At 47.7% G+C, this 25,899-nt stretch overlaps 1 protein-coding gene across 1 annotated transcript; it reads right to left on the bottom strand.

The window, feature by feature from the left end:
* On the bottom strand, positions 1–24,786 carry LOC113011982 (uncharacterized). Its single transcript, XM_026151899.2, has 8 exons — positions 24,578–24,786; positions 24,177–24,301; positions 21,386–21,524; positions 10,560–10,681; positions 10,178–10,288; positions 10,002–10,108; positions 750–840; positions 1–583 (listed from the first exon to the last, which is right to left on the bottom strand). Exons 1-8 carry the CDS (start codon positions 24,672–24,674, stop codon positions 470–472), a joined length of 906 nt encoding a protein of 301 aa, XP_026007684.2. The 5' UTR covers positions 24,675–24,786; the 3' UTR covers positions 1–469.
* Positions 24,787–25,899: the final 1,113 nt, after the last annotated feature.

The following is a 25,899-nucleotide window of genomic DNA, read 5'->3' as shown; positions in this document are numbered from 1 at the left end:
TGTGTGGAAAGTTGTATTTATTGAGTTTTCTGCTGGGATAGTCAGGTAGTCTCATTGTGACTCAATATGAGGATTTACTAGAGAAAGCCTCATTTTGACACTTTCGTCATGTTGCCACGCTCATCTGTCCATGTTTGTGATTGGTTACTTGTTGCCTTTATAGTAAAGGACACGTTTAGTCAACGCTGAATTAACTGACATATAATATTAACATTAATATTAACAGTACTTTGCAAGTGCAACTCAATTAACGAGACAAAGCCTGAGTTTCTTTGATATGCAGACCAGGGAAGGAAGAGTCCAGCTCTAACCAACCCAGATAATTTCAACCCCTCCTAACCAGTTTAAACCAGATCATGGGTTTCATTAACTGGGTTTGGATTTAACGAGCTCACTTCTGACCAGTTCAGAGTATCAATTAGCCAAGACGATTTCAACTGAGATCAGGGACAAACGGGTCCAGTCCAGATCAGATGACCCTGTACAGGTGGATCTGTCTGAGAGCGTCGGGGTCTGTGTCTCTGCCCAGGTAGACGTCGTAGTTGATAGGAAGCTCCTCCACCCAGTCAGGCTGCAACACCTCCTGTTTGACACAGACACAAACACATTGAAGAACAGACCAAGAACGGCTTGGCTCATGATGTTAGCAATCACTTTATCCATGAGAGGAACAAACTTCATCTGTCACAACATGAGAAACACTTTTTACTGTCCACATGTAAGAACTGCTAACATCCGCCGAGCGTCACCTGCAGGGGATTCAGACTCTCGTGCAGGCTGGGAACAGTGACCAGCAGAGATCCCTTCTTCCGGAAATTCTGCACGATGAACTTCCATGCCCTGAAAACAGAAAGTCATCATAGCTGTGTGCATCTGACAGAGCGTACAGAAGGGAAGCCAAAACCAAGGTTTTCTACATCAGGACATAATGAAACACATACGGTCTTTGGCAGGTCTCCATGTAGTTGAAGTGTCTTAAGGTCCCACCTGAGTTTTCAGTCACCTTTGACTGGCACATGGATTCTTTTCATGAATTCTCAGTAGATTGAGAACAAGCTGGACTGTCAGACCAGGGAGCTCACATCCGACTCTAGAACAGAGGTCCCAGGTCTGCTCTGGCTGCACGACGAACCCAAATCATCACGTGTTCGTGCCAGTGTGCTGTGTTTAACTAATTGTACTGCTGTGGATTACAGACACACATCTCCACTTTGGTCTCACCTGTCCAGAGCACATTGTTCAAATGAAGTTTGCAAACCTAAGCCATGTCACCATGTTTTCTTAAAGAGAACACGCTTGCCTACCCTGCACATTCAGTCTTTTTCCACCTGCACATGAACTTTTCAGCATGCTTAATGGAGTCCTCTGGTGTCTGAGATAATCCTCAGATACTCCCTGTTAGTCTGGGAAGGGTTAACTATTGTTTCTCTACTGCTGACAGCTTTCATCCTTGGCAGCGAGTTAACACACACCTGAAAGTCACAGTCATGCAAACTGCCCGACCCGCTTGTATAGAGGCGCTCACACCTGCTCATCACCTGATACGGTGCGTTCACTAGCAGCACCGAGCTGCTTTCGCACTCTTGGTTCCTCTGGAAGCAGAAAGTTAGGTTGTATTCTGTTCATTATAAGACCTGCTAATGAGCTGAGGCTTCTTATTATGTGCTGATGAAACTGTACTTTCCTATTACCATCACTGTATCACTGTTTCTGTTGCTGCTTTATCTTGTATATACTTTGAGTGTATTTCTGTGTGCACTGTAGTGTAGTTATGTACATTTCTGTGTGTTTATGTACGCATCCTTGCACATTTTGTACATGTATTTCTATCAGGGTTCATACGCCTTTTTCAGGGTCAAATTCAAGCACTTTTTAAACACTTTCAAGGTCCCTTAAAACAAATCATCCTAGGTGAACTTCAACACCTTTGTTCCCCTTTTATTAAGACCACACAAAAATACTGCAAAAGGAAACGGTCGCATTCTATGCATACAGTGCATAAACTCAAAATGCACATTTCACTCAAAAATTAAGATGTGAAAATGTGAACAAATCAACTTCTGTTGAAAAACAAAGTCTTCTCATCAGATACTGATGCTTCTTTCCTGTACGACACAAAAATAGGAGACAGATGTTTGTTTGTGTTTAAGTTAATTCCCAATAAAACTAACTGTGAGATGTTTAACGACACTACATTATTGCTGAAGTCCTACATGATCACCTTTAAAGTGCTAATAACATCATGTCAGACAGGCCTGGAGAACAGCACTGACTGGGAGGCTTTGAACACATCACATATGTAGTTCAATTCAACATAGAAGACTTGAAGAATGCACAAGCATCTATTTAAAATCTATTTATTTATCATCTGTGATATTATTATGTACAAGTCCAATGTATTTTGTTCATCTGTCTTAAATAAATAGGCAGCCTTCCTGGGTTTTAATTGCACCTTAGAACACACATGCATCAACATTACAATGAGCGGGTGGAGGGAGGTTTGGAGTCTTCTCTCACCCCCATTCTCTGCGGCCTGCTGGAGCGGGGGGGCTAGGAGGAGGAGTTGGCCGTCCGACTGCGGTCTGGAGTGTGGGGCCTCCCTGCTGCTGCGGAGTCGGGGCGGTCTGCCTCTCCCCACCGCAGGGAAAAGGGTAACACCACCTGGGTCTGGGTGCAGTTCCCCCCTCCAGGAGCAAGGGTACCTAGACCCGGTTTGTAGAGTACGCTTGGGGAGTGTGATCGTGTGTACAGCGTCTCTTTATGTCTGTCTCCACGTTGGTTGAGTGTGGAGTAAGTGCATATGAGAGCATGAGGGTGGGAATGGATGTTTGTGTCTGTGTGTGCCTGTATGTCTGTGTCTATATGTCAGGTTGGGTGTCAGACGCCACCTCTCTGGGGACATCTCAGGCCCTCCAAGGTTTGGAGGCCTATCTCCCCCCACCACCACTTCCCCTGCCAGTGGCAGACGCCCTCAGACATCGGTGCGTTGGTGGTTCTTTGTGTCTGGGGGTGGGCGTCCGGGTACACACCGGCTCACTCCTTGGCGGCCGCTTATCAGGGCCTGGAGCCTGGGGCTCGGTCACTCAGGCACAGCTGGCTGCCGGCGGAGCTCACGGGCGCGTCACTGCAACTCCCCCTGGCTTCTGCTCCGCGGCTGCTGAGTGAGCCCTCATCTGGGACTCTCCTCAGCTCTTTCTGGGACAGTGGCGCGGCTGCCCCTCTGTTGGTCTTCCTTGGTCTCTTGTGTTCTGGGGGCCTCTGGATGTCTGGAGTTTTGATCTCCTCCATACCTGCTTCATGCCCTGGAGGACGGGGCTGTGGCCCCCCCACACCCTCTAGCAGATTATTACAAGAAGGAACCTTTGGAATGCAAGCATGCTGATCCACACAGGTATGCACACAGGTGTACACACGGGTGTTCACAGACGCGGACCACAGCTTTCTTGGCTGCTGCCTCAAAGCACATTGTGCGCTGTCTATCTTGCGTGCTGCACAATATCGTTTATTATTTAGTATCTACTGATATCTACTGCTAGCTAGTTTATTGTGATGGTGCTGTTTTTTTATTATGTTGCTCTTTGTTGTTTGCTTTCTCTTCTGTTTTTTTTCTCCATACAGGTGACCCAGGTGCTTTGTTTGTTTTTCTTTCTTTCTTCCCCTCCTTCTCACCGTCTCTTCTCCCCTCTGGTTTTCTTTCTCTCCCTCTCTTTCTTTCATTCTTTCTCCCTGTCCTATCCCCCAGTCATGTCTGTCCCGTTTGTAGCAAAACAAAATAAATACATAATTATAATCAAGGTCAATCAAATGGACCAATATGGCAAGGCCATGATGATCCACTTGGTAAAATAAATCTGCTTGGCATCTTTCTTGGCCTTAAGACAACAATTCTGATGCTAAAGATCCAAACGGGACACAAATAAATAAATAAATAAATAAATAAATAAATAAATAAATAAATAGGCAGCCTTAAAGTATGAAATATTCATGTACAAACACACATAAATGTGTGTACTGTCTGAGCGGCTGATTGTGCCCCACAGGCCTCAGTGTGAGCTTGAAGACATTTATAATGTGTAAGTAGTTTGATGTGTCGGTGCTGACCAGAAACACAGTTTGAATGAAACTTTGGTAGCACAGAAACAAGTGACTATTCTCTGTGACCATATGGATCAGTCATATTATCATATTACCATTATTTCACCCAAAGGCACCAAGTCAATACTCAAAGAAGCTGCAGCTGTACACACAAATATAAACAGTACTTGGTGACACCTTTGCTTTTAGCCTCTAACCCTCTGGGGTCCAGGGTGTAACTGGCTGTTTCTGACTACTGGATTTGTTCTCTAGATTTCACCTTTGAAACTGTTTAACTTGCCAATCTGTTATTTTCTCATTTTGACAAACTGTATCAGCACCATTGATCTAAATTCAGACAAAATATAAAATACGAGTAGAAAGTGATCATTTTGACTGTAAAAACCATGTTTAACGAATCATTGTCATAACTTGAAATGCAAATAGAAATTGTACATTGTTAAAAAATATGCACAAGTTTTGCAAACAACAAAGTTATTTGGTTCTATTTACCTAAAAATGCAGCCAAGGCTCAGACGTTTTTTATATAACCATTTAAATCTATTTACAGAACAATCAGCTGTTCTGCATCAAAGAAGAAGACACACAAATTATTTATGCAACTGCAAAAAATAGTTTGTGTCACTCTGACACAGATGAGAACAGCACAGGGATAAACCTGCAGGTCTGACAGCAGCTGTGTCAGCGTTTACACTGCAGTCTGCCTTTGGTGGCTTTTTTGCAGCTGTGACGTTCACTGACACACAAAACAAAACAACGACTACACACTGACTGCACAAGACAACACACTAACTTGAGACTCCAAACACAGTAAACGTCACAAATCTCTCACCTATCAAAACTCGCTCTCTCTCGCTGGCGTCACTCCTAAAACTTCCCCCTCTTTCTAAACAACCAGATGCCACATGTTGCCGTATCGTTTTTTGATTCTCACAGTTTTTACGGTTTCTTAAACACCACTGTTTTATTCAGAAAAAATAAACAGCGTATAGAGATGTGGGCACGAGTGGCACCAAAATCTAAACATCAAGCGCCAGCATTTCCAGCACCTGTAACTCTGCGGTTTTAATCCCTACTTGCATTTTATTTGCCCCAAAAACAGTCATGTACAAAACGACGGAGAACTCGGCAGGTCTGCACGAAGACAGACGTGACGAAGAGGCAAAAAAAGCACGAGACAGACCCACACGAGCATACAGAGTGGAGTAAGGACGTTAGCGTGCTGCCAAACTGTCATCACGCACATATTATTTTATGGTCCTAAGTGAGAGTGCACACACTCACAACACGTTTAGTAACTTCAGATCCTGCAACAAGCCCAGCTCCAGTTTACTTTGGTGATTTGGACGACTCCATCTCACAGCTGTTGTTACAGGCCGACGCATCTATGTGTCGTTTCAGGTTGTAGTGTTACACAACATTTTCAGATCTAATAGAAATAAAAAGAGTGTTTCGTAATTCATTCAATTCATTGTCTTTATTTATTAATCCAGGCCATCCGTGGCTCTTTGTTACTTCGGAAACATGGCTCGAACAATTTCTCTTCAACGACGTAATCCGATAACAACGATCTCTTTACCCGTCGGCTTCCCGTGGCTGTCATGCAGTTAATACAACAGCTTCTTGCCATTTTTTGGGTTTCTTTTTATTGCTGTGTGACTGTTTTCTTGTGAAAGCCTGCGTGCGCTAGTACCACTTGCCACGAGTTCCCAGAATCCTTTGCGGTTTTACCCCAGAAATGATGTCATATTTTCAATCTCTATATAATTTGAAGTCCGCACTTTCGACCCAGGTTGAAACTGAGACTTCTCTGGGTCAGAGGGTTCATCAGAAAGCCTTAAGTTAGCTAGTTATGTAACGGGCTAATGTTTAACGCTTTCACTTGACTAAAGTAACTCATATGACTGCTACTGCTAAGTAATGTTAGCTAAGTTCATATTCCATGCCATAACTACTGCGATATAGCGCTGCCGTACTGCATCACACTCTGTGCATTTCAATCATTTCTCCAGCGAGTTTGACAGCAAAATAATAATCAGGCAGCCCAGGAGGAGAAATCTTGCTTTTAAATTTTGCGACTCATTTTATTTCTCTCTGATAAGAAAACTATTCAATCAGATAGTTATTTGTGGTGAAGGAAACACACTTTCAAGCACTTCCTCTGAAATTCAAGCACTTTTCAAACCGTGAAAAGACAATATTAAAATTCAAGCATTTTCAAGGATTTCAAGCACCCTTACGAACCCTGTCTATAAAAGATAGTTATAGCTCCCGGTCGGCAACCCTGGGCATGTGCGCCACAGCTGGCACGCGAAAGGTTAACTGACTGCATGACCATGGCTGGACTGGCCATCGACCCACTGGGCATCGGTCCTAAGTGTGAGTTTTTCATTTTTATAGGCCGATGATTTTTTTTTTTTGTGTGTGTAACGGTATAAACAGTGAGAGGTGGTGGATTGGCCAGATGCTGGCCAATGTGTAAAAATAACTCAGTTGTTTGGTGGTGGCTACGGCGGAGCTCCCGGAGGAGGAGAGCCCCGAGGTGGCCGCCGGTCCGAGTGTCAGGTGAACTGAACTTCAGGTAAGAAGTTATGACCTGCAGTCTATCTGTGTCAGATATAAAGTTTAGGTGGAGTTTATTTTCATTATGCTGACTTTTTCGTACTGCTACTAGCTAGCATGACAGAGTTTCTATACAGCTGGGTGGGTGCTATGTTACTGATGTTGAACTTTATTTTGTTCATAAGGTTAGTTAGTAGAGCTTCCAACCGTCCTGTAAAAACAGAATCATCTCGTATTCAGAGAAAATATTACGCGTTTCTTATTGAGGTGAAAAGGAACAGTTTGTCCCGGACTTTCGCTATAATGAAAAAGACACAAAGCTGGAATTATTCTGTGTCTTTGCTGCACAGCTGCCTCTTCTTCTCTCATTCTCCCCCCTCCCTCTCCTGTTTCTACTTCAATCATGAAACTGATCAATGATCAGCTGATCGGCTTTTCTCTCTTGTTTGTTTATCGCCCACTTTGCACCAGAAAGAGGAAACCAGCGGATGTCGCGCTAAACAACAGCAGCACGTTTAAGCTTGATCAGCTGTTGTTAGAATTTATTTAATATTAATTTCTAGTATCAGCTGATGTTTGCTGGAGCCACAGCTGTAAAGCTGCTGGTCATGATGTCGGTTTGGATATGTGGTGAGAGGGAAACATGAAGATGAAACCAGGAGATGTCCTTACTGAATCATCAGAGCTGAACAGGTGATGGAGAAACAGGTTTACCTTTTAGCTGACATGGATGAGTTGAAGTTATGAACTGTTTCTGAGAGACAAATAACACCAGGATCCTTTTCTAAGCAGCTGACAGCTGGTAACTGTGCAGGGGCGGGTCTAGCAAAGTGTTGCCAGGGGGGCAGGTAGGGCATTAACAGGGAGAGGGGGGCACAAAGACATACTTTCTTATTCTCATTTAAAATGCTTTTAACAAATAATTATCTGAGTCTTGCAGCCAAAGTTTTTATCTGATGTAACATGTATAGAAATCATACATATACCAACAAGCTTTTTAAATTTATTTATTTACAGAATTTCCCAGAGGAATCCACCCAAGGGATTAATAAAGTTTCATCTAATCTAATCTAAGACAGTGTACATCACTGTCACAACAGGGTTGTTTTCATTCAAAGGCTTTATGGCTTTAATACCTGGGGGGCCGGTCTCCAGTCAAAAGGCCGTTCTTTTTGTCCCAGTCCAGCCCTGGGCACGACACGCAGTGAGTTAATCTGAGAAGGTGCATTCAAAAATAAATGACCAGCGGTGCACATCGCAAATCAGCTCGCATAGAAACATTGGTTGTGCTGCTTCTTAATGACGGTATCTTAGCTAACAACCCAACTACCAGATTCAGCTTGTAACTGGCTAAAAGTAACTTAGCCTACCAGTGAAAGGGACGTTGTTAGCTTTCCACATTCTGACACTTCAAAAGCTTCAGCAGCTGTCGGCTCAGCGGAAATACACAGATACATACATAGACTGGAGACAGAATTCACAATGCTGTTTCAGGACTTTCAGGTGTTTGGACCAATGTTTTATTTTCTGATCAAACCAGAAATCTTTAATGAGCAGCTGGATTTGTCTCACATTAACCTGCTGGACACAGAGGACATCGAAATGCAGCTGATTGAACTGAAAAGCTCGACTCTGTGGGGTCAAAGTTTGCAGAACTACGAAGCAGCTGGAATCCACAGCTGTGTGAGTTCATGGAGCTGCATGTTCACCTGCTGGACGTCACTACCTGACAGGTTAACTGTCTTCAGAACATTGCAGAGGCCTTATTGACAGTATTTATCATTGTTGTGAGGAGACCATAAATAGCATTTGCATTATCTCTTGTACAGTTCATTTGCTGTTATGGATAAAAAGTCTTTTGTTTCCAAATAGCTGAAAACTATTCGCTGACAGCTGCCAACATCTGCGAACAAATATAATCCTATAAAGTGGTTCTATATAGTGGGTAACTTTTAATATAGAGCGTTATTACATTTATTGCTAATGCAGTCATATGGCACACTGACCTCTGAGGAAATGTTAGATGCACTCGTCATCAGAAAGGTTGCCAACCCTGCTCTACACAAACATAAATAACTGAGTACTGATTGCTCCGATCAGACGTTACTATAGAAACAGATGATACAGATGTATAAAGAATAGAAACAGGATGACAGAGCAATGCAGCAAAAATCACTCAACTGAGAGGTGAAAGAAAAACTCCAGCTAATGCACTGATCCTGTTCATTTCTAATGTGCGGGCTGCAGAGGCTCTTTAACCTCCTGGGACCTGTGTCCACATATGTGGACGTCACATTTTGGGTTATTTAGACCAAAATACTCAATTTTGCTCTACAAGGGCCTGATGTCCACTTACGAGGGCATTATAGTGCGCCTGTTCTATCAACATTTTAAATAAATATCCTCATATGTGGCTCTGATTTTTCTTAAAAACAAAAATAAGGTAAAAACAAATCTGGTCATTCTTTGTTTTTACATTCATCAGGTCCCAATCAGCCCAAATATCAAAGAGAAATTCAAAATGCTGCTGTGGAAGAGCTCAGGAGGTTAAAGTGCATCCATTCAAACACTAAAGGTTACTTTAGGACTTGTAGTGTTTCACCTGATCACAATTACATTCATTGCTCTGAGTCAATCAGTATGCTTGGTGACAAACAGCCTGCAAGCACACCTGATGTTTGTTGTAACTTGTGCAATTCACTGTATTACTTTTGTAATACAGTGAATTGCAGTGACAGGTTTGTGCTGCTGTAACTGTAAGAGCTGGGCTGTGGTGTAAAGCTCCTTCATGACACTGAACACTGAGTTGAACAAACCTCTTTAACTAAATTATGGCACTTCTTCGTACAACGTGAAGCCAGGAATGTCTTAAACCTGCATTCTTTCTAATGGCCAGCAGGGGGAGACGACTGGCTGCAGAGACGCTGTGAGAAAAGGATCACTACTTTCATGTTTGAACACAAAATGCTGATCATTCGTTTCATTACAGGAGCAAACCAGTGGGACGAGTCTGAAATAGTCCATATGGAGGCTGTCCAGCCTGCGCCTTCACGTGAACAGTCACAGTAGGAGATATATGCCAGCGCTGTCCTGCTGTGCACATACGTCACAGGACTAAACCCTTATTTTAGGGCAAAGTCAGCACATTTTTTGCTGGATTCGACCGATGATTCTGTGCATACAGCTTTCTGTGCCTTCAGAGACGCCTGCCCTGATTCAACGAGTTCAGTCAGACCTGAGTGCATGTCAGCATGTCCTCTCAACCAAAACCCAGATCAAACTTTCACACAGACAACCAAACACAACAAAACTGCCCTGCAGGGCTTATATCTGTGTAACCTTACCTGACCTGTTGCTCGGGCTCCATGAAGTACTCAAAGACGTTATTCATGATAACAACATCTGCGTTTTGCAGCAGAACATCCTGCGTGCAGACGTCAGCCTGGAGGACCTGTAGAGAGAAGAAACCATCTGTGGCTGAGCATCTTCTAGGCGACCATCACAACCCGAACACACAAACCTGAACTCTGTCAGTCAGCTTGTATTTGTGCAGCATGGAGTCCTGCAGCCTGACGAAACCCCCGCTGATCTCCAGGCCGAGCAGCCGGGACGCTGAGCTGTACACGTACCCCTGAATACACACACACACACAGGTGAAAAAGAAAGACTTCCAAGCAACAACATTTGTTAAATTAAACTGAATGATTTACTTTTTTAAAAGTTTGTCACAAAAGTGCATTCAGACCAAACGCCTGAGCGTCTGCTCGTGTTCCTGGAAAATCCTCCTGCAAGTCTGTACAGCTCCACTTATTAGGAAGAAGGACAGTCGTTCTAATGTCCTCTACAGTGACAAAAACACGACAGCAAGTGTGTGTGTGTGTGTGTGTGTGTTGACCTCTGACCCCATACAGCACGGCCCCCAGTCTGGATCCTACATCCACCAATGTCCGGCCACTCAGATCTGGAAGAACGTGCTGGAACAGGAACCGAAGCTCGGTCACGGAGAACGAGTGAGAGATGAAGTCTGCCAAAGGAGACGATGACAGCAAACTGTTTCATTCAGCTGCCTGCACCATCACCTCGTGCATCCACTGATGTGCTGACAGTGGAGCAGCTTACTGGCTTAAGCCCGGGTCATCTTTGCAGAAGCCCGGGGTCTTTTGGAGTGTCATTTGTTTCATAGTTAGATGCCTGACTGACAACTGTATAAAACAAAAACTACACACAATATTTGAAGCACATAGCGCGCAGTCGTAAATTCCCCCTAATTTTGGTACGATCCGAGCTCAGGCACTCGGCGACTGAGCGCAGCATGTGAGCGAGGGGGGAGGAGCTGCTGCCTGCGAGTTTGCTGTAGGAGAAGCGCAGCCAGGCAGACAGAGGAGAGCTTAAGTTTGAGCAGGTACCAAAGCAAATCATTCGTACTGTACAAATAATGTAAATATGGCGGTGAATCACGAAAGATTGATGTCAAACTGATCTCTTGACCCATTATTACGTTACTTGCTCTTGGAGTGAATCAACAAATGATGAAATGAGAGTCTCAGCTCACATGTGTGTTTATTTCATATTTTCAGTTGTTTCCCTCCACGGCTAAACAAACTCTCTAAACCGGTTTCAGTTGTGTACTGATGAACACAACAATGCTATAAAGCTGTCCAGAGATAGGGCAACCTTCTCTAATCCCTCTCCGAACCGGCACAGGACAACTCAACCCTCCCACCTTCACAACACAGCAAGCATCGCTATACAACAGCTTCACCCAAGTCAGAAACCTCCGCCCAACACCAAAGGTCTTCAAGGTGGAAAACAGAAAATCATGGTCCACACGGTCGAAAGCCTTCTCCTGATCAAGAGAAACGATGCCAACATTAGCATTGTACACTTTACAAATATCAAACACATCTCTCATCAAAAACAAGTTATCAATCACAGACTGATCCGGAATACAGTAAGATTGATCCACACCAATCAGCAGGTCAATGACCATTTTCAGTCTGTTCGATAAAACCTTGGAGAGAATCTTGTAGTCTGCACATAAAAGGGCCACTGGTCTCCAGTTTTTAAGAAGGGTTAAATCTCCCTTCTTTGGTATGAGAGAGATAACTGCACGCCTGCAGGAAGCTGGAAGTATCCCTCCTACAAAACACTCCTTAAACACGTCCAGCAGGTCCCAACCCAGAAGACTCCAGAAGTGCTTAAAAATATCTGATGGTAAACCATTATTCCTGGAGCTTTGCCTGAAGCCTTCTGAGACACCGCCGCAGACAGCTCATCCAAGGTCATATCCCTGTTCAAAACATCCCGATCCCCTGGGCTCAGCTGAGGAAGCCCCTGCAGAAGGTCCGAAGCAGAGTCCACATCACAGCTATCCGCACTAAACAAGTCCGTGTAAAAGGCCACTGCATGCCGTCTCATCTCAGCCGGATCCGTGGTCACTCTTCCATCCGAAAGCTGAAGACACACCATCTGCTTCCTGTGAACCACAGACTTCCCCAAATTAAAGAAAAACATGGTTGGAGCGTCCATGTCCTGGAGCCTGGTGAAACGTGCTCGAACCAAAGCTCCTTTAGCCCTCATGTAAAAAATGGTTAAGCTCTTGCCTTTTAGAATGAAGACAGGCATTATCCTGCTGACCTAACTGTGAACCAGAGACAGTCTCCACACGTGTTATCTCCTTTTCAAGGTCCTGCACAGTTCTCATGATATTGGCCGTCAAAAGAAAACTATATTGCTGACAGAACACACGAATTTGGGCCTTTCATACACAGAATATCCGATCATGTAATAATTTTATATTAAACCACCAAAAAGATTTGGATTTGCTGGTGGGAGATAGAAACAGCTCCAGTAAAACCAAGTGATGATCAGTAAAAACAACAGGAAAACACTGACAGTTAATAATTCGAGCAGTAAATGAAACAGACACATTAAACCTGTCTACTCTCGCTGCACTAACCCTGCCATCAGTCACTTTCACCCAGGTATACTGCCTGGATGAGGGATGCTTCACCCGCCACGCATCAACCAAGTTAATTGTCCGTAGGACATCTGTTAAAGCAGAAGATGACTGAAGATGCGGCTCCGCCCCTGTCCTATCCAAAGTAAAGTCAAGACAACAGTTCCAGTCCCCACCCAACACAACACAGTCCCCTTGAGCAGCACCACTTAATTTTTCTTCCAATGTTTTAAACAAAATCCCACGCTCCGCCCCTGAGGTTGGTGCATAGACATTAACAAAAGTAAAAATAAAACCCCCAATGTCAGCCGTCACCAAAAGGACTCTGCCCGCCACCATCTCTATGCTGAAAATAACATTCGCATTTAGAGAAGGAGAAAACAAAATAGCAACTCCTGCGCTAAAACTTGTCCCATGGCTAAGAAACTTCCGCCCTCCCCACCACAGATCCCAGTCTATCTCATTCAAACTGTCAGTATGTGTTTCTTGGAGAAAGACTATATCTAATCTCTTCTGTTTGATCACCTCAGCTAATAAGGCTCTTTTATCGGCATCCCTGCACCCATTCACATTCAAGGAGGCCACCCTCAATCCCGGCACATAAGAGGAAGCCATCAAGAAAGCAAACAGAAAAACCCAGCAGAGATGAAATGACCATAACGTTTCAGCGTAAAAAACTCCAGTGTCTCTACCGATTCAGACGCTTCAACTGTTCCCTCAGACCAGTAACATGTTTCTCCAGATGATAACGCTCTTTACCATCCAGTAAGTCCAATCCTCGCCTGGCCCAGCCTCAGAGCCTTCAGCCTCGCCTGGCCCAGCCTCCGTGTCTTCAGCCTCGCCTGGCCCAGCCTCCGCCTGTGCTTCGCCTGGTCCAGCTTCAGCCTGTGCTTCGCCTGGTCCGGATCACCATCGCCTGAGTCGCCGCTGTTGCCGTCCGCACGGTCGGCCCTCGGAACTGCTCCGTCGTCTCCCTCGTCGCCGCCGCTGCCTTCCGCGCGGCCGGCCTCCGGACCCTCTTCGCCTGAGTGGCCGCCGTTGCCTTCCGCACGGCCGGCCCCCAGATCACCGTCGCCTGAGTGGCCGCCGTTGCCTTCCGCACGGCCGGCCTCCCGAACTGTGTCCACGTCGCCGCTGTTGCCATCCGCACGGTCGGCCCCCTGAACTCTTCTGTTTTGGACTCTGTTTTTTCCTGTGTTCTGGTGTGCTTCGTTTCTTTTGGTTTTGGATTCGTTTTTTGTTTTTGTCTTTTGGCCTTCTGGTGAAATCTAGGCGATCGTGGCTCAAGAGTTGGGAGTTCGCCTTGTAATCGGAAGGTTGCCGGTTCGAGCCCCGGCTCGGACAGTCTCGGTCGTTGTGTCCTTGGGCAAGACACTTCACCCGTTGCCTACTGGTGGTGGTCAGAGGGCCCGGTGGCGCCAGTGTTCGGCAGCCTCGCCTCTGTCAGTGCGCCCCAGGGTGGCTGTGGCTACAATGTAGCTGCCATCACCAATGTGTGCGTGAATGGGTGGATGACTGGTTGTGTAAAGCGCTTTGGGGTCCTTAGGGACTAGAAAAGCGCTATATAAATACAGACCATTTACCTACAACCTTCTGAAGAGTCATAGCTGACGAAACGAATTTCTCAACATCAGGGAAATATTCCCTAACATTCACCTTCCTACCAAAGGTGTCGTCCAGAAAAGCAACGATTACCTCCAAAGAATACAAATCTGCATTTTGAGAGACACTGTCTGCCACAGAAACATTATCAGAGTCAGAATCACACTCCATGTCATTCGTGTCGTAACCATAACCACCAGCAGGCGTCCTGCGCTGCTGCTCCTCCACCTCTCCGTCCCCCGAGGCAACAACACACTCTACACCCAACTCAGAGCTCCCCATTTCATCCCCAGTCTGCGCCGTACTGACCGCAGATCCAGCCTCCACCCTCTCTGTCGGCTTGGTTGTAGTCATGCAATCACTCACCTCACTCCACACCAATGCCGTAGCGTCCGCGGGAGAAACGCCGACCTCACCTCACACCGAGGGCGCAGCGTCCTCTTTAGATAGGGCAGTTTCACCACGCGCCGGAGGCACAGCCTCAGCCAGGGCAACGACTGCTTCGCCCCGCACCATAGACACAGCCTCAGCCAGGGCAACGACTGCTTCGCCCCGCACCATAGACACAGCCTCAGCCAGGGCAACGACTGCTTCGCCCCGCACCATAGACACAGCCTCAGCCAGGGCAACGGCGGCCTCGCCCCGCACCATAGACACAGCCTCAGCCAGGGCAACGGCGGCCTCGCCCCGCACCATAGACACAGCCTCAGCCAGGGCAACGGCGGCCTCGCCCCGCACCATAGACACAGCCTCAGCCAGGGCAACGGCGGCCTCGCCCCGCACCATAGACACAGCCTCAGCCAGGGCAACGGCGGCCTCGCCCCGCACCATAGACACTGCCTCAGCCAGGGCAACGACTGCTTCGCCCCGCACCATAGACACAGCCTCAGCCAGGGCAACGGCGGCCTCGCCCCGCACCATAGACACTGCCTCAGCCAGGGCAACGGCGGCCTCGCCCCGCACCATAGACACTGCCTCAGCCAGGGCAACGACTGCTTCGCCCCGCACCATAGACACAGCCTCAGCCAGGGCAACGGCGGCCTCGCCCCGCACCATAGACACTGCCTCAGCCAGGGCAACGGCGGCCTCGCCCCGCACCATAGACACAGCCTCAGCCAGGGCAACGGCGGCCTCGCCCCGCACCATAGACACAGCCTCAGCCAGGGCAACGTCTGCTTCGCCCCGCACCATAGACACAGCCTCAGCCAGGGCAACGGCTGCTTCGCCCCGCACCATAGACACTGCCTCAGCCAGGGCAACGGCGGCCTCGCCCCGCACCATAGACACAGCCTCAGCCAGGGCAACGGCGGCCTCGCCCCACACCATAGACACAGCCTCAGCCAGGGCAACGACTGCTTCGCCCCGCACCATAGACACTGCCTCAGCCAGGGCAACGGCGGCCTCGCCCCGCACCATAGACACAGCCTCAGCCAGGGCAACGGCGGCCTCGCCCCGCACCATAGACACAGCCTCAGCCAGGGCAACGACTGCTTCGCCCCGCACCATAGACACTGCCTCAGCCAGGGCAACGGCGGCCTCGCCCCGCACCATAGACACAGCCTCAGCCAGGGCAACGGCGGCCTCGCCCCGCACCATAGACACAGCCTCAGCCAGGGCAACGGCGGCCTCGCCCCGCACCATAGACACTGCCTCAGCCAGGGCAACGGCGGCCTCGCCCCGCACCATAGACACTGCCTCAGCCAGGGCAACGACTGCTTCGCCCCGCACCATAGACACAGCCTCAGCCAGGGCAACGGCGGCCTCGCCCCGCACCATAGACACTGCCTCAGCCAGGGCAACGGCGGCCTCGCCCCGCACCATAGACACAGCCTCAGCCAGGGCAACGACTGCTTCGCCCCGCACCATAGACACAGCCTCAGCCAGGGCAACGACTGCTTCGCCCCGCACCATAGACACAGCCTCAGCCAGGGCAACAGCGGCCTCGCCCCACACCATAGACACAGCCTCAGCCAGGGCAACGACTGCTTCGCCCCGCACCATAGACACTGCCTCAGCCAGGGCAACGGCGGCCTCGCCCCGCACCATAGACACAGCCTCAGCCAGGGCAACGACTGCTTCGCCCCGCACCATAGACACTGCCTCAGCCAGGGCAACGGCGGCCTCGCCCCACACCATAGACACAGCCTCAGCCAGGGCAACGACTGCTTCGCCCCGCACCATAGACACAGCCTCAGCCAGGGCAACGACTGCTTCGCCCCGCACCATAGACACAGCCTCAGCCAGGGCAACGACTGCTTCGCCCCGCACCATAGACACAGCCTCAGCCAGGGCAACGGCGGCCTCGCCCCGCACCATAGACACAGCCTCAGCCAGGGCAACGGCGGCCTCGCCCCGCACCATAGACACAGCCTCAGCCAGGGCAACGGCGGCCTCGCCCCGCACCATAGACACTGCCTCAGCCAGGGCAACGGCGGCCTCGCCCCGCACCATAGACACTGCCTCAGCCAGGGCAACGACTGCTTCGCCCCGCACCATAGACACAGCCTCAGCCAGGGCAACGGCGGCCTCGCCCCGCACCATAGACACTGCCTCAGCCAGGGCAACGGCGGCCTCGCCCCGCACCATAGACACAGCCTCAGCCAGGGCAACGGCGGCCTCGCCCCGCACCATAGACACAGCCTCAGCCAGGGCAACGTCTGCTTCGCCCCGCACCATAGACACAGCCTCAGCCAGGGCAACGACTGCTTCGCCCCGCACCATAGACACAGCCTCAGCCAGGGCAACGGCGGCCTCGCCCCGCACCATAGACACTGCCTCAGCCAGGGCAACGACTGCTTCGCCCCGCACCATAGACACTGCCTCAGCCAGGGCAACGGCGGCCTCGCCCCGCACCATAGACACAGCCTCAGCCAGGGCAACGGCGGCCTCGCCCCGCACCATAGACACAGCCTCAGCCAGGGCAACGGCGGCCTCGCCCCGCACCATAGACACAGCCTCAGCCAGGGCAACGACTGCTTCGCCCCGCACCATAGACACTGCCTCAGCCAGGGCAACGGCGGCCTCGCCCCGCACCATAGACACAGCCTCAGCCAGGGCAACGGCGGCCTCGCCCCACACCATAGACACAGCCTCAGCCAGGGCAACGACTGCTTCGCCCCGCACCATAGACACTGCCTCAGCCAGGGCAACGGCGGCCTCGCCCCGCACCATAGACACAGCCTCAGCCAGGGCAACGACTGCTTCGCCCCGCACCATAGACACAGCCTCAGCCAGGGCAACGGCGGCCTCGCCCCACACCATAGACACAGCCTCAGCCAGGGCAACGGCGGCCTCGCCCCACACCATAGACACAGCCTCAGCCAGGGCAACGACTGCTTCGCCCCGCACCATAGACACTGCCTCAGCCAGGGCAACGGCGGCCTCGCCCCGCACCATAGACACAGCCTCAGCCAGGGCAACGACTGCTTCGCCCCGCACCATAGACACTGCCTCAGCCAGGGCAACGGCGGCCTCGCCCCACACCATAGACACAGCCTCAGCCAGGGCAACGACAGCCTCGCCCCGCACCGGAGGGGCAGCCACGTTTAGCGCCTGCTGCCCGCTAACCCCCTCCCCACTATCATCCACAGCAGGTCCCACTGCAAGCTGTCTGTGAGGACACATTATTTTCTTATGACCCACATCTCCACACTCAAAACATTTCATGTTCCCAGAACTAGCATACACCGTGTAGAGCCCTTCTTCACGGGGTGGCTGTAGCTCAGGTGGCAGAGCGGATCAGCCACTAACCAGAAGGTCGGTAGTTTGATCCCAGGCTGCTCCAGTCTGCATGCCAAATATCCTTGGGCAAGATACTAACCCATGTTGCTCTCCGATGCATCCATCGGAGTGTGAATGTTAGATACTTAGCACTTAAGCTTAGAAGTGCTTGTGTGAATGGGTGTGATTGGGAATGAATTAGCTATATAAAGCACTTTGAGTGCTCGGACAGAGTAGAAAAGCTCTATATAAGAACCAGTCCATTTACCATTCATGTTTGACACGGAAGGAGACATCCAGTGTCTGTGTCTAAAAACATGAACACTTGCCTCCGAAGGGACTGAACATGCTTTAATCTGTCCCACTTATAATCTCAGTCTCTAGCCTCTTGAGCTCTCGTTCTAAGTCCTCAAAGCAGTCTTTAACAGTGGCCGTTGCATGTGATGTGTACTGGTGACAAAAAAGCTTAATCTGTGTTTCCCCACCTCCCACCATTGAGCCAAATTGCAAAAGTCCATCTTCCTTAGTTTCCAGTGGCACCAGAAGTCAGAAAAAGCTCGACAGAACTCTTTGTCATGAATCAGCAGCACGTTAAAGCGCCAGTGCGAACCGATGTTAGAATGCATCAATAAGGAAATATCTGCAGTCACTAAGTGATGATCAGAAAAACCAACAGGTGAGATCTCTGCTTTAACCAGTCTATTATCATACATCTGGTTGACATATAATCTATCAAGCCCAGCTGCCTTCACATTGCTCTCAGAAACCTTTACATATGTATACTGTCTGGTTTTAGGATGGAGCTTTCTCCACACATCAGTCAAATCATTCTGAAGAACGATTGTAGACAAAAGTGAGCCCGAAGGTGGGTGAGGCTCTCCTGTGTTGCTGTCAACCGAAGGGTGGGTTGTGCAATTCCAGTTTTTGGCCATATCGCCCTGCTCTACTAGATACAATTTGTTACTTTTCATATTCTATATCTATTTAGTTTTGCAGGATTGTTTGCACAACAAGGCTAAATAATTATATAAACGTTTCTCAATCTAAATAGTCTACTATCATCTAGTTCTGATTCTGGTTCTGTCTTGGTTAAATCCTCAGTAGTCCTGATTTTGAACTGTTGCAATCCTGTTTTAATTCCGGATCAGTTCTGGGTCTGGTTGAATTGGGGTTTAGTCCCTGTGTCTTGATACAGCCCCGACTAGGGATGGGTATCGTTTAGGTTTTATCTGATACCAGTACCAAACCGGTACTTTTGAAACGGTGCCGGTGCTTAAACGGTGCTTAAATAATGGAGAACACAAACTTTGTCCAAAAACCTCTCATGTTTAGCTATTTCCGTCTTTTTCTTTGGTCATTTTAGCCATCATGGCACCGGATACCAGTACCCATCCCTAGCCCTGACTTTGTTCTGCCTTGCTGCTTAATTAAAAAACTAGTTTAAGGTGTCCTGCATATGTGATATATATTTTTTCCTATATGAAGTCATTCTTTTTTGAACAAAACTCATAACTCAGCCTAATAAATCTTTCAGTCACCCTCCCCCTGCATACTACCCTTTGGGGCTAAGCCCCGGGTGTATAAAATGTCTGGCTCCGCCTCTGGAGTCAACAGTATCCATGACACACAACGTAGCGTTCGATAATGTGTCATTTCAAAAGCGTCAGCTCTAAGAGCCGTGCTTACAGAGCACTTTGTAGTGAATCAGAAGAGTCGACTCCCACTGAGCGAGAGCCGGCTACATTTCCTTTGGCTGCTCAGCTCTCACACAGGGGCTCAGCTATGCTCCAATCTAGGGCTGCCACAAACGATTATTTTGATAGTCGACTAGTCACCGATTATTTTTGCGATTAGTCGACTAATCAGATCATCATCCATTGGACGTAAAACTACAGCTTATTGCACCAGCAGCATCTGCTCTTATATAACTATCATTAGCTTACAGCTTTAAGTGTTTAAGGTCTGTGCTAACTAAAAATAAAGACAAGATGATAGTTTGTTAAATTTTTATGAAGTTTGCAGATTGTTTCGGTGGAGTTTAATAAACTCCTTGCTATCTAAAATATAACAGGACACCGGAGTAAATTCTGGAGCATCTCACACTTCTGATAATCAGCTGTCTGCTTGATGTTTATTCAGCTGTGTAAAAACTATAACTTTAATCTCAGACAAACAGATTTACTCAGGAACAAATAAAATACTGAAAAAAGCCAAACAATAACATTTTAAGTTATCTAAGTGACTCATATATCATATTTAACCTGAGTAGCGAAAGACAGCGGTGGGTTTGAAAACGATTTGTGGGGAGTCCGGTGTTCTCATGGCTCTAGTTAGCCTAGCCCCCGGCTCGCTAACGAGCTAGTGGGTAACAGACGTCTCCGAAAACGTCGGAGCGCTTTTGAAAATATGCGGTGTCCTGATAAACTGAGCAGATATTTGAGGTTTACACAGCTACATTCTCGCCTGAAAATATGTTAAACGTTTATTTTGTGACCCAGAAAGAATAATAAGCGTAATATTAAAACTAACTAGCTGCCGCCATTGTTGGAAACTGAGCTGGGCCGCGCTATGAATTCTGGGACACAGCTGCTTCTTCTTCTTCTTCTTCTTCTTCTTCGGGGTTTAACGGCAGCTGGCATCCTTGTACATGCAGTGCTGCCATCTTCCGTTATTACACTCTTAAATCCTGCTACTGATTCCTGCGTCTTTCAGGATCTTACAAAGCTTCAAACGACGCGTCGACTATTAAATCAGTCGTCGACGATTTTGATAGTCGACGTAATCGTGACTAGTTGACAAATCGTGGCAGCCCTACTCCAATCCCTCCATATTGTGGCCAATCACATGCAAGGATATAGGATAATATCATTGTGTGAAACACAGAGAGGGTGATGGACGCGACAGTCAAGTGGAGCGTGCGTCGGTCCTCTCAGTGGGTGAGACAGTGGACAGCGGTGAGGAGGGCTGTGCGTCGCAGAAATACATAAATATGCCTGACACCCGTAAACAAAGCAGCATCTGGCTGCAGTTTAAAGACTTCTCGGTCTCGATACACTCTGGTCTCGGTCTGGGTTTAGGTGCTCTTGACTACAAGTCTAGTGCGTTCTAACAAACATCGTCTCTACTGCACGAGGCTGTAACATAACCCTGCATCTGCCTGTCAGGGTTAGCAGCTTTCTGCTGCATGTGTTCACACTCTTACACTGAGCACCGCACTGTGTTTGTGAGCTAAAAGACAAACCGTTTGCTTTCTTGTTATTCAAACCGATCCTGAAGTAAGACTTGACTATGTCAGAGGGAACAGCGACTGTGCCGGTTTGTCTTTAAACAGCTGTCATCTTTTTCCTTAATGTAACACTTCTTCACACACATGCGAGTCTGCCAGCTAGCTACAGCTGCTAAACATGTAGACCTGAACAAAGGTGAGCAGTGGTGATGTGCTCCCACCCAGAGGTGCAGTCCTGTGGGATCCACAGCTGAGGCAGTAGTTGCGGCTCATCAGCCCCCGTTCACACAGGGAGTCCACCTGCTCGTCGTCGTACAGGAAGCCATCCACGTGAACCGTCGGCCGTGACCGCCGCTGCATCTGGAACACGTACCAAAGCTTCCTCGTCATCCTCATCATCACCACACCTCTCTCCATTAACATCATGAAGCTCAGACCTGTCTCCACTAACACTGCCTCGTTCTACCAACACAGTGTCCTCCTTATGTGAGTGTCCGAGTGCCGTTATGATCAGACGTACGCAGCAGGCGCACAAACACGAAATCAAAAACTGAAATATAATGGCTCAATATTTTTAAACTTCAGAAAGGTTTGAAAATGTTTGTAAGCCCCAAAAAATATGCCGTTATTTCTGTGCCACTATTCTGAGCGCACGTAAAAAAGTCTGCAGGTGCAAGTGTTGTATGAAGAGAAATTTAATTTGAGCGAAGAAAAGCTGAATTTGAGTGAACAAACTTCATTCCTGCGTGCAAAAAATGTATTTCAGTGTTTGCTGTTATCCACACACACACACACACACACACACACACACACACACACACACACACACCCCAGCAGCCCCTCTCGCTCAGTTTTTGCGCTCGCTCTCAATGTGTTGCTCGCGCTCTCAACATTTCTGCCCGTGCGCGCTCAACTCTTTCTCTACACCGTTATATTTGTGCCACAAAACCAGCCAATCACAGACTTGGATGCAAAAAAATATGATTGGCTGTTCTGGTCTCCAATCAGCTTAAAGTGACGAAATGCAATATCCCAGAAACCATTTCGTCCAAAACGAGGCAGTGGTGGAGGAACACAGAGGGGCGGAGTTTGAAATATTACTCTGTCTGAGTCACAAAATAAACTTTAAAGATATTTTCATGTGAGAATGTTTCTGTGTAAACTTCAAACACCTGCTCGATTCATCAGGACATCACATATTTGCATAAGTGCTCTGACGTTTTCGGAGATGCCTGTTACCAGCTGACCATTGGGCATACCGGACATTTGCTCAGTGGGCTGATGGTGATTTTTCATTTTTATGTTTGTTTGTTTGTTTTTGTAACGGTATAAACAATGAAAGGTGGTGGATTAGCCAATCATGATCAACTCTGGGCTGGACCAATTACAAGAAATCCGTATTGAAGGGAAAAGGAACAGTTTGTCCCGGACTTCAGCTACAATGAAAAAGACACAAAGCTGGATTTATTCTGTCGTTACGCTGCACAGCTGCCTCTTCTCCTCTCATTCTCTCCCCTCCCTCTCCTGTTGCTACTTCAATCATGAAACTGATCAATGATCAGCTGATCGGCTCTCTTGTTTATCTCCCACTTTGCGCCAGAAAGAGGAAACCAGCGGATGTCGCACTAAACAACAGCAGCACGTTTAAGCTTGATCAGCTGTTGTTAGAATTTATTTAATATTAATTTCTAGTATCAGCTGATGTTTGCTGGAGCCACAGCTGTAAAGCTGCTGGTCATGATGTCGGTTTGGAAACATGAAGGTGATACAAATCATACATATATACCAACAACAGTGTGCATCACTGTCACAACAGCGTTTTAGTTCAAAGGCTTTATGGTTTTTCCTGTAACACCTGGTGGTGGTTTTGTCAGTTCAGCCTTTTATATTATGTTTAACCCGAGTGACCCGGTCAGCTGGTGGGTAACAGGCATCTCTGAAAACGTCAGAGCACTTATGCAAATATGTGATGTCCTGATGAATCGAGCAGGTATTTGAAGTTTACACAGAAACATTCTCGCATGAAAATATCTTTAAAGTTGATTTTGTGACTCAGACAGAGTAATATTTCAAACTCCGCCCCTCTGTGTTCCTCCGCCACTGCCTCGTTTGAGTTTTGGACGAAATGGTTTCTGGGATATTGCATTTCATCACTTCGAGCTGATTGGAGACCAGAACAGCCAATCAGGTTTTTTTGCATCCAAGTCTGTTGAGAGCGCGAGAAACACATTGCGAGCGATTGAAAATGCAAAAACTGAGCGAGAGGGGCTGCTGGTGTGTGTGTGTGTGTGTGTGTGTGTGTGTGTGTGGATAATAGCAAACACTGAAATACTTTTTTTGCACGCAGCAATGAGTTTTGTTCACTCAAATTCAGCTTTTCTTTGCTCAAAATAAATTTCTCCTCGAAATACAACACTTGCACCTGCAAACTTTTTTTACGTGCGCTCAGAATAGTGGCACAAAAATAACGGCATAAAAAAACTGTATAAAAATATAATATGACTAAATATCTAATAGTGTTTTTATTTTAAGTCAAATAAATATTGAGGAAAAGCTTGAAGTAAAATGAAAGCTGCATATTAAACACAATGTGGGCGTGGCTCTGTAGTACAGTCATGTAAACATTGATGGAAGTTGTGTCACATTAAAAACACTTATTTGCCTCCAAAACTGAATTTTAAAAGGCCAAACAGAGCTGTGATTATTAGAAACAACAACAACAACAATAATAATAATAATAATAATGGAGTGCATTTATATAGCGCTTTACAATGCCACTGTTCATTCACTCTCACACACTGGTGGAGGCAGCTACAGGTGTAGCCACAGTCTGTCCCAGGGCAGCTGTGGCTACACCTGTAGCTGCCTCCAATCACTGTAAAGTAAATAAAGTAGTAACACCACTTTAATTATTAACTTATGAAGGTCATAATGAGCTTCTGATCACAAAGTGATGCAGGCGCACTGATCAGCAGTGTGCTCTGTAGTACCTGCTCAGTTCAGACACAGTACCTTACTGTAGGCAGCGGTCTCACAGGGCAGCATAGCATCGGGGGCCACATTTGTCCGCAGGTCCTCTGCAATACTCTGCAGCAGCACCCGCCCGTTATCTCCCAGCAGCTCGTCCTCCAGCTCATCTGCAAGAAGACACACACACACACACACACACACACACTCCTGAGTAAAGGGGAAATGACGGCTCGGCGGTGACAGCATGCTGTCAGTCTGTGGGCTGCTCTGTCAGCATCAACGGAAGATGTAACAAACTCGTAAAACCCCGAAGCGTCCCACTATGTATTACTCCTGAAGTGTGCGTGACCGTGGAAACAGCGCGACATGGTGACGACACAGTGAGGAGTCCCCCGCTGAAGCCGTGACCCACGAAGCCCACGCCACACGTGCAGCGTGTTTACCTGAGTTCTTCATCCAGCCCAGCAGCTGCGTGAGTTCAGCCGGCCTCAGCCTGCTCAGCAGCCGCTTCAGCTCTGATTTCGCTTCAGCCACGTTCATGTTCACGCTGGAAAACACGCAGGAAGCTGTCACAGGCGCTGCACGCCTCCGAGAAACGCCAAGCTTCTTCTTCTCTGGGTTTAATGGCGGTCTGCACGCGTTCACGCTGCACTACCGCCGCCTATCACGCTATGCAGTCATTGTCTGAAAGGCGTAAAACTGGCTTAAATAAAACTTAAATAAAGCCGTAAAACCCGTCAGTGCGTATGAACGAGCTTCTAGTCCCGCTGGGCACTGCTGGAGGTCCGTGCTGGAGGTCTGTGCTGGAGGTCTGTGCTGGAGGTCCGTGTTTCCCTGACCGGACAGGTCCCGAGCAGCAGCCTGAGGACATGTCAGCCCAGCAGTGCCTGCCAGCACTCCTGCTGCAGCATTTGGCATAAACACAAGGTGATGATGATGAATGACAGTAGTCCAGGAGAAATGAAGTGGTTTTTCAGCGACAGCATGTTTCTAATTCTAGAGATATTCTGCAAACACAAGAAATCATCCCAACATATTTGTTTAGTGGACACTTTGGGGGACATATCCAGGCAAACACACTGGCATCCTGTACTTGACGTATAGACACCATTGTTTAAAAATACTCTGCTGAAAGCTAAAGTACTGATTCAACTTCTTTACTTAAAGGTGGAGACGGATGTGTTCCTGATGCTTTTTCTCAGCAGCTGATCAGTCTCCTCCTCTGGTGTTCGTCCCCCTCCTTTCTTTCTTTCCTGTCCCCTGGTCCTGTCGGGTTCTGATTGCAATACCTCAAAATGAAAAAATGAACAAATTCGTACATTTACAATAATAATAATAAAATATGACAGTCAAGTGGAAGCTGTATTAGTCTGCTTGGGAAAATAAATCTGTTCTGGTCTTTTTTCGGCCTTCGGACAATAATTCTGATTGTTACAGTGACAGGGGGAATAAAAGAGTAGCAGTAGTAATCCAAAAAATAAAGACATTTAATAAAACAAAAGAGGAGAGCGAAGTGATGCAGTCAGTCCTTCCAGCTGTCACCATCAGGCCACAGTCTCCCGCTGACAGACAGACGGAGAGATGCTTTCAAGCAACACAGCACTGCAAGCTGCAACTTCACGCAGCTCTCCTATTTATTTATTTATTTATTTATTTATTTATTTATTCAACAATTTCTACAACTGACGTATGTAAAACTGGCCCAATCCTATTTGATGTCACATTCAGGTGCGCTCGGAAATCTCTGTTCAAGCATTGGTAGGAG

Source organism: Astatotilapia calliptera, chromosome 19 (assembly GCF_964374335.1).
Source record: "Astatotilapia calliptera chromosome 19, fAstCal68.1, whole genome shotgun sequence".
In the NCBI taxonomy this organism is placed as follows: domain Eukaryota; kingdom Metazoa; phylum Chordata; class Actinopteri; order Cichliformes; family Cichlidae; genus Astatotilapia; species Astatotilapia calliptera.
Note: the sequence above shows the minus strand (reverse complement) of the source record. Positions and strands in the feature narration are given on the sequence as shown.